Genomic DNA, 12,796 nt, shown 5'->3' with positions numbered 1-12,796 from the left:
GGGGCCTCCAAGATTAAAACTGTTCTGATTCTCAACCTAACCTTTATTCCCCAATACTATGAAGTCTTCCCCCTTAGTCTCCCTAATAGTTTTAGGTCCCTGAAGATGTTTGGTAATGCCATTTGTAAAAATAGAATACAAGTAGCATCATACTTTAAGTGAATCTGAAAGAGTGCAATATAAACATTTTAAAATAAAATTACACCATATGCGCAAATTTTAAATAATGAGCTTCCTCTTTCAATATTCATGAAGAATTCCATATTTCAAAGCTGGCAGGTGAACTGCAAACTTTGTTTACCCTATTACCACAGAGTGGTACTTTAGTCATCCCCAACACACTTATTTCAATTGTTCAAGATTTAAATTATAAAGTTTTTTGGAATTCATCCCTAACTGGCAAAAAATGCAACCAACTTATTATTAACATCCCTTAGCTGAATATCAGCTAAAAAAAGAAATGCCACCAAAATTGTTAAACCAAAGTACTTGCAAAATAGTTACGAGTTTCACTAAATCCTACCTCTAGTAAGCCTAAATGTATTTCCCTGACCTATATCAGGATCTTAAGCAACTTCAAACCTCCTCTTTCAAACCTACTGGTTAATAACCACTTCTAATTTGTCAAGTAAGATTAACTTAAGACACTAACGTCCTCTCTTCTTCTTCTTCTTTTTCTTCTTCTTTCCAGTTGCTCCATCTCCATCACCATCTCCATCTAAGAAAAGACAATTTCAAAAACCTATTTATTTAAACCTCATAAGCACAGGGATGAAGCAAGCACAAATGGACAGTTGTATATACACACACATTGCATCCTGAATAGCATATGATAAAGTTGACCTAATACTCTTAGTATTTTTTACATTGCTAGCTTTAAGTATCAGAATTCTACTTGTGTAATCAAAAGCACTACTAAACTTTAGTTGGACTTACTCTAATAAAAGAAATGATGAATAAGATATTTTCAAGAATAAAAAATGTGCCCTGACTGGTGTGGCTGAGTGGGTTGGGGCATTGTCCTGTCATAGGTTCAATTCCCAGTACATGCCTGGGTTGTGGGCCAGGTCCCCGGGTGGGGGCATGCAAGAGGCAACCAATAGATGTTTCTCTCCCTCTCTTCCTCCTTACCTTCCCCTCTCTTTAAAAATAAATAAATATTTTTTAAAAAAGAACAAAAATGTATCAAATAACATTTGTTTAAAAACTAGGAAAAATAGCTAGTGTTAGTTTAATACCAATAACTGTGTTATCTTCATATAAAATAATAATAATCATCAGCCTTGGCTGGCGTAGCTCAGTGGATTGAGCACAGGCTGCGAACCAAAGTGTCGCAGGTTCAATTCCCAGCCAGGGTACATGCCTGGGTTGCAGGCCATGACCCCCAGCAACCGCACATTGATGTTTCTCTCTCTCTAACTCCCTCCCTTCCCTCTCTAAAAATAAATAATTACAATTTACATATGCTTTGTACTTGTACTTCATGACCTCTTGTGATCCTCAAAGCAACCTGTAAGTTAACAAACAGTGTTTAAGAGACATGCCCAAAATAATCCCAACTGGTAAATGGCAGAATTGGACTAAGAATATGTTACGTAATCCCTAAACCAATGTGGGTATTTGGGAAGGGTCTCACATTTTAAAATATCTTTTCCTCCTACACAATTACTAGAGAAAGTGTTCTCTTTCTGGGTAAAATTGTATGCAAAAATTGAAGGGCATATTATACTTTTCCTAGTTTCAGAGCTTCTCAGATTCTCTGATATCCAAAAATGAAAGTTAAGAACTACTGTGAAAAATAGTTGGCAGCCCTGGCTGGTGTACCTCAGTGGATTGAGAGCCAGCCTGTGAACCAAAGGTTAATTGGTCATTGATTCAGTTCACAGTCAGGGCACATGCCTGGGTTTTGGGCCAGGTCCCCAGTAGGTGGCGCGTAAGAGGCAACCACACATTGATGTTTCCCTCCCTTCCCCTCTCTAAAAATAAATAAATAAAGTCAAGAAAGAAAGAAAGGGAAGAAAGGGAAGGAAGGGAAGGGAGGGAAGGAAGGGAGGGAAGGAAGGGAGGGAAGGAAGGGAGGGAAGGGAAGGAAGGGAAGGAAGGGAAGGAAGGGAAGGACGGGAAGGACGGGAAGGAAGGGAAGGAAGGGAAGGAAGGGAAGGAAGGGAAGGAAGGAAGATGGCAGAAGAGTACTCAAAACAGCCAAGATCTGCTTCTCCATGTTTAGAACAATCTTCTATGAAGCCCATGCCCATATCCTTGACCTCTGAGAAATGCCAGTTTGATTATTATTTTATTTTAGAGAGAGTGGAAGTGAGGGATATAGGAAGAAAAACATCAATTGGCTGCCTCTTGTATGTGTCCCAGAAGGGGGACCAAACCTGCAACCCAGGCATGTGCCCCAACAGGTAATCAAATCGGCAAACTTTCAGTCTACAATGCGGATGCCCCACCAACTGGGGTGATAAAGGATATTATTACAACCAAGATTAAATAGAGACTTAAAAACATTTTATTTTTTAAATTTTTAATTATTATTTTTAAAAGATTTTATTTATTTATTTTTTAGAGAAGGGAAGGGAGAGAGGAAGAGAGGAAGAGAAATATCAATGTGTGGTTGCTTCTTGCATGCCTGCAACCAGGGACCTGGCCCACAACCCAGCCATGTGCCTTGACTGGGAATTGAACTAGAAACCCTTTGGTTCACAGGCTGGTGCTCAATCCACTAAGCCACACCAGCCAGGGCAAAACATTTTAAATAAAGATATCAAACATAGACCTAAGTGTCTGAATTTCTAAAAATGCTGCTTAATAAATTCCAACAAAGATTTCTCAAGTATGTTAATTTACCCACAAATCACACCTCTATGAAATGGGTGAGTAGGATGCTGTCATAATTAGAAGTTGACAGTTTAATAAAATGATACCCATATAGTATTCTTTAAATGTTTCACCTAGTAGCAGTAACTCTCAGCTAGCATCAATTATTTTAGATAGTGAAATCCACCCCCATAAAATAATGACAAATGTCTGCTTACATTTTCTGCTCAAAGAGCTCCATTTTTATTTCTGGAATGATAGGCAGGAGCCATAACAGAAATTCTCTCACCATGCTACCTACTGTATTCTTCTATTATAATTATCACAAAAATTTAAAATCATTAGTTTACACTGTCCCCTACTCATCTCTTAAGTTCCTCAAGGATCAGAGAAAAGCATTTCTTAAATTAAGCATAGTGCCAAGTATGTGGTAAATATTTTTTAATCTACTCAATAGATAAATGTTCTTTTAGTTTATTTTATTGTGTTTCTATTTATTTTTACCTAAAGGGGAAACAGGAAACAGCAATTTAACAAAGAGGGAGGTAGTATGATCTAGGGCTTTAAATGGGTTGAGTGATAGGATATTGCCAATATTTGACTTACAAAATTGCTAACTTCTTTGAGCCTTACTCTATACGACAGTAAGAATACAGCAGAAACAAATACTGCTGACTTACTTATTACTGGTTTCTAGATTCAAAAGCCAAAGAAAAATAATATGAAAAAAATTTTGGAAAACACAACCTTCATTTTCCTCATGTGTCATATAATCTAATCCACATATTCTTAACTATAATTTTAACTGTAACCTTCTTCATTCATCCAATAAATGTCTGCTGAGTTCCAGGCAATAATAATAAATTACTAGGCAATAAAGACAGAAGAGTAAATAAGATAGTCTTCGCTCTGGATGGTCTACACATAGGTCTACAGCAACCTACTGCATTACTTTGAATTCATAACCCCCTTTCTTGTTAAGTGCTCAAAATATGTTCATAATCTGAAGTATAACCAAAGGTAGAAAAAACAAGAAGTTTGCTTGTGGAAGTCAAAAAGTTAATTATTCCTTGAACCTTAGTACCTTTTTTTAAAAACCAAATTTTGACTGTAAGCTTCTTGAAGGCAGAACATATCTTTCTAAAGGAAAAACTACTCTGCAACTACTAACACAATAATTAAAATACAGCATGTATTTGTTGTTAAGGGTTGTAAGTTTGTAAGGCAAGAGCCCAAACTGGCAGTGCCTGAGGCAGAGCAGTAGGTCAGAGCAGTAGGTCAAAGCAGTAGATAATTTGAGAATGGGAAATCCCCATCTCCCCTTCTGCCAAAAGGTGCTATAGAGTAGTTCTCTTAATCACTTCCCCCACGGTCTTACTGATAGCATCGATCACTAGGATTCTAAGAGTTGCCATCTTTACAGAAATCTAATAGCATCAAAATAGCAACAAGAGCTAAGATCAGGGAATTTATAATCGAGTTCAGAAGGACTCCAATGTCTTTCTTTGAGAATAAAAAAGGGTAGCTTTGGTACAGAGAGTAAAAGCAGTAGACCTGGATGGAATCAAGAGCTAGGTATGAAACTCTGGTTCTATTCTACACATACTAGTTGTATCACTTTGGGAAAATTCTGTTAACTATCATTTCCTGAGAAGAGTACCTATTTTATTTGGTTTTGCAAGGGTAAAATGAAAATGCATGTGAAAGTATCCTAAGAGAGTGCCTAGTACATATCAGTTGTTCAATAAATATTAGTTAAATAAACAAGCCCTTCAATTTTACCGTATTAATACTCACCCACTACCTGGCCTTTTACCAAGTACATTTTAAAAATTGAGAACTGTTATTTGAGCATCATTCAACATATCCAACTTTTTAAAGAGTTGCTAATTCCCTTCCCTTTTTACCTATGATACTGAGGTTATAATGTCAATTAAGAAAAAAATCAGAAAACAATAGGCCATATGGGCAAATAAGTAGATTTTGCTTAAAGAACATCATATTTTCTTGCTTTTCTAACCAGAAACATCAAATTAACCATTTACCTTCATCATCATCATCTCTTTCTTTCTCTTCTAGTGCTTGTCTTTCCAATTGTCTTGCTACCTCATCAACTGAGGCTCCTGGTTCTTTATCAGGTTCCTGTTGCCCTGCTGATCAAATATAACAACATAAATCAAATCTAATAAATATACTTTCCTCTTTAGCATAAATTGTAAGGATATTGGAGAGCACACAAGTCCTTTCCTGAAAGTGTCTAGAAAACAAAAACAAAAACATTATACCCTGACCAGCGTGACTCAGTTGAGCATCATCACCCAGCAAAGCAAAAGCTCGACAGTTCAATTCCTGACTGGGGCACAGGGCTGGGTTGCAGGCGGGTCTCTAGTTGGGGACATGTGCAAGATCAATGTAACCAATCAATGTTTCTCTTACAAGTTGATGTTTCTCTCTCTCTCCCTTCCCCTCTCTAAAAATAAGTAAGTAAAATCTTTTAAAAAACCCAGAGACACTATTATGAACATAAAAAAATTTATTTAATGACAGAGAAGTCTCCCAAATCTTAGTATTGTCCATTCAACAAAGTATCTATTACACATTCTCTGTGATAGCACTTTCTTAACCAAAGAGGCAATAAAAAGCTGAAGGCCTCAGTTAAGAAGAGGACTTCTGTGAGACACTAGGAGCTTCAGGGTTTCATGAAGAAAGAAGTTGTCAAGCTGGGCTAGGTAAAATCAAAACAAATAGAAAGAGATACTCCATTACTAAAAACAAAATTCTTTAACAGCTAAGCATAAGCTCTGTAAGTGATTAACAATCTAGCTAGAGGAGCAATGTGTGTATAGAAAGATAGTATCACCAGTACTGCATAATGAAGTGATATTCTGCTTCTTGTAAAAGATTCATATTGAGATTCATATTCATTTTCAGTTGTGAAAAAGTTGGGATTAAAGTCTGCTGAACATCTTAAAGGCCAAACTGAAGAGTTTAGACTTCATCTGAAAGCCAGTAAGAGCCACTGCCTATGTCCTGGGATAAAATTTTATTCTGGAAGTGTCCCAGCACCTACAACAACTCCTATCTCATCAAAACTTCAGAAAAATACAGATTAACGCTCTCCACCCTCTCTCACCTCCACCATCATCACCTCCGGCCTCCCCGTTTCTCTCTCATTCTTTCTGTGGCTGACTTTAACAGGTACAAATAATTTTTCCTAAAATGAACGATTCCGTGCAACACCACCACTCACTTGTCAAAACAGAACATTTACGTTCCTAACTCAAACCAAGCGTAGACTTTCAGCTGTTTTCCTTGCCTTCCTAGTGGATTTGGAGAAGTTCCACTCCGAGCCACAGGCTATCCCACCTGGGCTGCCCGCAATGGCATCATTCAGGCCTAAAAACCCTAAAGCCTGGTGATGCCGTGTGATTTACACAGGTGAGAATTTGCACCACTAACCCAACATTCTGCAATTACAACTCAGTGACACGAGCGCGTGGGCATACACCCCCCCCCCCCCAAAAGTGCAGCCCGTCACAAAAATCCCTCCGTAATCCGGGATGGCGGGATAAGGTAAGGTCTAGGCACTTGGACTTGGTCACTTCACCGCCACCCTCGTCAAAAGTCAGCCCCAGGGTGCTCCAGCGAAGACGCGGCTGTAGGGGTCAGAGCCAGATTTTTGAAGAAGCCACACCACGAGGAAGGTAGGGCTGCGCTCCGTGCACGGCTTCAAGTCCGCGGCGCGGTCTACGTGGGAGCTGAGCTCTCGGCCATATAGGGGCTCCGGCCTACCGACCCCAGAGCCAGCTCACGGGAAGCTGAGGTGCCCTTTTCTCCCCCACCCCCGCTCCCACCAGCTCCCTCGTTCCACAGGAGAAGCCGCTTCTCCCCGGAACCGAGAGTCGGCAGCCCGGCCTCGCCGCACACTCAGTCCTGGGAATCAGTTAAGTTCGGGACTCTGAGTACCCGGTCCCTGTCACCCACGCCGGGCCCGAGCCGAGTCGTTTGGCCATCCGTGGAAAAACCATAAAACTCCCTTTACCTGTGGCAGCCCCTTTAGCCTTCTTCTTCTTTCGCCTTTTTTTCTTGGCTGCCTCCTCAGCTGTGGAGGCAGCTCCCTCTTCCCTGTCGTCTGGATCCAGGTCGCCATTCAGGTGGCTCCCGGAGGACGCTGCCTCCTCCACGCCCGCCATGTTGCCCGAGAGAGCGCGAGAGAGTGAGAGCCAGCGGCAAGAGCCCGTTCCTTCTTCACCCACCTACACCAGCGACACCGGAAGTCGCTCTCGGTGGTGGGACGCGGGGAATGCTGGGACCGCGGAGGACTGGATTGCGGGGACCGCTCCCGGCTGCTTGGCAGGCTTGGCTCCCGGCAGGGAGGTGTTCTTTGCTGCGGTGGCTGCTGCGAGACCCGACACCTGCTTCTCCCGCGCCTCAGGCATTCCCGGCGCAAAACTGCTCTCCTAGGGTTGTGTTGAATGCCTGCCTCTGGGGAACGCCGGAGTCCGCAAGAGGGGAGTGTGTGTTGCAACCGAAAAGTTTTATATTTACGGTTTTATAAAGCGTCTGGGAAGTTGGAAAAGGGCTGCAAATGTGCTCACCTGTACACACTCCTTTTTTTATGGCTCAAGAGGACTGCGTTATTATTCACAATTACAGCTCGGGCGAGGCCGTCAAGGAGACAAACCTGCAGAGGGACTGAAGATCAGGAAGATACAAGGGAAGACTGGGTCTCAAGAGGGAGTGATCAGCTGGGTTGAGTGCTGCCGAAAGGTCAAATAAGAGGACCGAAAAATGTCAGATGTATATAGTCACATGGAAGATGTTGATGACCTTAGCAAGAGCTAAGAGGGAGGATCCAAAAAAGGGAATTTGTTTATAAAAAATTGTGTATTCTTTCATGTTTAAATTCAGCCCCCTTAAAAGTACTCTCCATTTGATGCAATATACCTGTCAAGATACTTTTCCACTGCCCAAAACAGTTGATTTTAATGCCTTTTAGTACTTATGCCGGTTTTTGTTTCACCTCTTCTACTTCAGCAAGAATGCTCCCCTTTGAGGACTTTTTTTCATCTGGAGTAACTAGTCGCTGGGGGATTTGGGGAGCAGAGATCCGGTGTATGGGGAGCGGGGCACAGGGTCATGCCATTCTTTTGGTCAAAAACTCCTGAACACTGTGCATTGTGGGAGGCGCGCTAGTAAATCAGCCCTCCTGAAATGGGCAAACATATTAAAAGAGGCTTCCAAAAAAAAAAACTCACTGAAGCGGAACACAGCCTCTCAGAGTAATTCCAGCTGGTGTACTGATACGGATAGGTTCCTAGAACACACCTAGCAGGGGAAGCCTGTGCTACAAAGGGCCTGCCCTCCAGAAAATTCCAGGTTTGGGTGGGTGCCCCCTTCGTATATAGGACAGACTAAAGAGAGTTAAGGAGCTTGAGGAAATAGAGAATTTCCTCATCTTTCAAGTTTCAGCTTAACTGCCATTCCCACAGAGAATCCTTCCTCAATAACCAAAATCAGGCCCTGCTCTTAGAATCTCTGAGTTTTAACCCTTCTTGGCAATTTGTAATTAACTTTGTGTGATTGTTTTATGTCTATCTCCCCAGCTTCATGAAGACAAGAATCCTAAATATTTTGTACTCTTGTCACCAGCACCTACCTCTAAATTAGAGCGTAATAAGAGCTTAGTAAATACACATTGTATGAATAAACAGCACTTGTGAAGTGCCGACTACTTTACAATAATCTCATTTAACCCACTTTTGAGTTGAGAAAATCAGAGAGTTTTGTTAATTTGCACCAGGTCATACAGCAAGTAAACAGAGTTAGAACCCAGGTCATCAGGCACCAAAAATTAATAATTCTGTATTCCGCCTTCCCAGCTAAAATTTCAAATCAGTTCAGTAAATATTTATTGACAGTAGACCAGAAGTAATTTTTCTTGGCAGAAGATGAAAAAAACACACACACACAAATCTCTACTGTCTTCAAGTTTAGCATTCGATGAAACATATGTAAAGAAATAATAAAATGAGGTGCAAATACTTTCATTACATTATTTATTAATTAGTTTCTATTCTGCATTAGTCTATCACAAAGCCAAGGGATTTTTTAAGGGTCTAAAAGACCTTCAGATTGAAGGCAAGGTGTAGCTGGTCAACATCAGGAGGAATCGAAGCTCATTTTTGTAGTGGTGCAAAGGGATGGCCAGAAGCTATCAACATCCTTATAAGTAAGATCTGCTATATCAAAAAATGCTTTCAGGCTTTGTTGTGAATCTCCTCAGTTCCTCTGTAAGTTCTGGGAACACTTGGGTCGTAGGTACCACCTTAGACCCCACTCAGGGAGACACAGGATCCGAGGATGAAACCTATAGGCTTGAGAGATGAATTTTGACAAAGGTGAAGTGTAAGTTGATCTACAGAATTATCAATGTCAAAATAAAGTTTGTTCAGTGAAAAAAGTAAGATGTCAAAATGCAATAGTAAAACAAAATACTGTTTCTTTGCTGCAAAGGGATTGTACTGTACTTCTCTCTCTTTGCTGTAAAGAGGCAAGAAAAGAAAACTTTAAGGTGGTAATAAAAAACAATACATATTTTAACAGTTTGGTTATGGATATTTCTGGGTGATCTTTTTCCAGAGACTGAAGTGTTTGAGGTAACTAAGTTAACTATACTGAAAATAGCAGCCTGTGACATTCCTATTTTCATCATTTGGTTTTCTCTGCAAGAGAAAATTGGGGTAAAAGAATGAGAAATGTTGAAAAACTAAGTAAGACTCTAAAAGAACCTGTAATAACTTAACTCAATACCTGCACTTGCTGGAATATAGCTAGCTAATTACATGAAGTCATTTTGTCTCAGATAGTTAACTAGGTAATTGGACAGAAAAAAAATTACTAGAAAGATACTCTCCTATCATAAAATCAATGCACTGTAATAAAACATGTTTATTATTTTATCTAAAATGTATTTTTGCTGAGAAAATTTTGATTCTAAAATGGACAACATAATTACCCCCAGCTTTATTTTCTCTGAAGTCTTTGCTGATTGTATGGCTTTGGAGACAAGTCACTTAATCTCTCCAAATTTAGGTTTACTAATTTGTAAAATGAGAATAATAATAGTGCCACATCATACAATAAGGAAATTAAATTTCAAAATGGAGAGAAAGCACTTATGACAGTACAATGTCTGGCACAATAGTGTTGTGTTAGCTAACATTATTGTTAGTAAGCCATGCTCTTGACAATTTTCCATTTGTGTGGATTATTTGATGTTCTAACTATTTTAAGGCACACACATATATTACGTGACATTTGGCAATGGATGAACAAGAAAAATGTTAAGAAAAAAATTAGGAAATATTTATTGCTTGACATTAAGGGAAATACCAAGGATTTTTTATATCTTTATGGTCAAAAATGCTATACATATAAATTTTAAATGTATAGGTAGTGTGATATATATGTGTATGTCTTTTCTAAAGTCTAGCCTAAATACATGGATGCTACATAGAGATTTGGAGGAAGGTAAACAAGTTGTATTATTATCTAACTATTCTCCAATTATAGAAAGAAATAACAATATATTGTAAGATAAAGGTAACTTAGGATATCTTTGCCCATAACTAAAATAGGGAAAGAATCACAGAAGAGAATGTGGTAAGAGACCCATTTTTAATTTCAAGAAATGTGCTCTCCAGAAGAACAGAAGTGAGCATTTCAAGAGTCATTAAGGAAATGGGTTTCAGATCAAGGATCCTTTGCTCCTTGAGCTGGTGTCTGGGATAGTACATCCAATATCTTGTGAGAATCCTTTTTTCGTGCCCTCTAATAAAATTGTTCTCACTAACATCACCACAGGGCTCCTAGTGGCTGAAAATGGTCTTATTTGAGACTTCATACTATTTACTCTTCAACAGTTGATATAGCTGAACAAACTTTTGTAAAACTTTTCATCTCACTTTCATGTGATCATTCTCTGAAGCACTTTCTCCTTGCTCTACAATTCCTTTGTAGTTTCCTTAACAGAATTTCCCACTCTTGTTTATTATAGACAGACAAATTCCTAAAATATTAGTGTCCTGCGTTGTGTTCTGTTTCTGATCCTTTTCTCCCTGAGCTACCTCACTGACAGCCTGCTCCCACACCCAGGCAAGCCCTAATAATCCTCACTATCTCCAGATCCATGTTTTTAACTGAGTAGTAGATATCTTTGCTTCGATGCTCTGCAGGCATCTCAACTCAAAATACCCAAAGCTTATCTTCCCCTCCACCTCCTCCAAAACCTACTCCTCCCTTTCTATTTCCTATCTCACGAAGTAGTACCACTATCCACCCAAGAACCCAAGCCAGAAACCTGAGTATCATCCTCAACTCCTCCCTCTTGATACCCAGTTGATGAGTAAGTTTTCTTAATTCTACATTAGAAATGTTTCTGCAACTCAATCTCTCCTCTCTAACCTCCTAAGAGCCTCCCCCTAAGTCCTTATCAATATTTTTTTATCAACAATAACATCTTGTCTCCCCTAGTTGCTAAGGACATTAGATATAGGGATTACACTATAGCGAAAAAAATTTTTAAATGGTTTTGAGAACTGAGATAAGCCTTTAAAAAGTTGGGTTTTTTTTTTGTTTTTGTTTTTTTTTTAGGCCAGGGCACAAAAAACCAACATCATTACTCTCACTGTCATTTCATAATACTAATTTTAAAACACTGATCAACTTAAAAAAATAGAAAGTACCATATTCTCACAATAGAAAATAATTCTTTAAATATACTTGGCTTTTTAAAATGAAACACAGTTTGCTGGATGGAAACCACTGTTCTAGAACCTAGGCTTCCTTTAGAGTTATTTTTCATGAAGCAAAAATGGCTTATTTTCCCTAGCTTGAACATCTGTTTGTATTGTATAAACATTTAAATTTATCCACAAAGTCTACATGCATTGCGTACTTTACTGTCTTTTAATGGTTACATAGTATGCATTGTGTTGACATACTATTGCCATGTTTGTTGTGGTCTTCTATTTTAGGCATTTTCTTAAATATTAAAATTTAAATATCATTTGTCACGTATCACCTAAGAGCCTTACTATAAAAGGCACACTTTTTATGGGAACATAGAAGGCCCTTTACAATCTGGTCTTAATTTACTTACTCCTCAGCAAAAACTTCCCCTATACATATCACATTCTTTCATCCCTTTATGCCAGTGGTTCTCAACCAGGAGAAATTCCCTGTCCCCTTCTTCAAGGGACATTTGGCAATGTCTGTTATAGTCTGAATTGTTTTCCCTCCCAAATTCATGTGTTGAAAGCCTAATCCACAATGTGACTGTATCTGGAGATATATATGTAGGTATATATATGTATGTGTGTATATATATATAAAATATTTGGATATATATGTATATATATATATATATATATATATATATATATATATATATAGCCTGTCTCAAAAAAGTCCAAACATTGTTAATATAACAAGAATGGTTTGCGTGACATCCCTGTAACCTGGCAGCCAAAGACTGGACTGAAGTCACATGCCAGAATGATAACTTTGCTGTACTAGTCAGTGGGAATGGCAGACACCATTGGGTGAGCATGTGTGTGGCTGTCACATTGAAAATGACTGAGTGAGTAGAGCAACATATCTGCATCAAATTTTGCATTAAGCTTGAACATATCTCTATGGAAACTTCAGATAATTTGGAAGGTTTTCAGGGGCAATGCAATGAGAGCAATGCAGATAAAAGTGTGGCACAAATGCTTCGAAGGTGGTCAGGAATCTGTTAAAAGTAATCTACATTCTGGAAGGCCTGCAACAAACAGAACCCCTGAGAATGCTGAACGTGTATGGGCTACAATCCACAAAGATCAACAACTGACAGTGTGAGAACTAGAAGCTGATCTGGGGATTCCAAAAACTACTATGTCTGAGATTGTGACACAAGATCTTGGCATGAAAC

The 12,796-nt window shown here is 39.1% G+C and overlaps 1 protein-coding gene across 2 annotated transcripts in view; it reads right to left on the bottom strand.

The window, feature by feature from the left end:
- The window catches only part of METAP2 (methionyl aminopeptidase 2), a 28,051-nt gene extending 20,964 nt beyond the window's left edge, over positions 1-7,087 (bottom strand). The window contains exons 1-3 of one of the 2 annotated variants that reach the window (XM_028531673.2): positions 6,863-7,087; positions 4,866-4,973; positions 653-718 (exon numbers count right to left, since the gene is read on the bottom strand). In XM_028531673.2, the coding sequence (XP_028387474.1) occupies positions 653-718; positions 4,866-4,973; positions 6,863-7,013 (325 nt within the window). In that variant the 5' untranslated portion in view covers positions 7,014-7,087. The remainder of the gene's footprint in view (positions 1-652; positions 719-4,865; positions 4,974-6,862) is intronic. The other variant, XM_028531674.2, reaches the window with a different exon arrangement.
- Between the last annotated feature and the right edge of the window lie 5,709 nt (positions 7,088-12,796).

The sequence above is a fragment of the Phyllostomus discolor genome, chromosome 2 (assembly GCF_004126475.2).
Source record: "Phyllostomus discolor isolate MPI-MPIP mPhyDis1 chromosome 2, mPhyDis1.pri.v3, whole genome shotgun sequence".
Lineage (NCBI taxonomy): Eukaryota > Metazoa > Chordata > Mammalia > Chiroptera > Phyllostomidae > Phyllostomus > Phyllostomus discolor.
The sequence above is the reverse complement of the archived record's forward strand: the minus strand, read 5'-3'. Positions and strand labels throughout refer to the sequence as shown.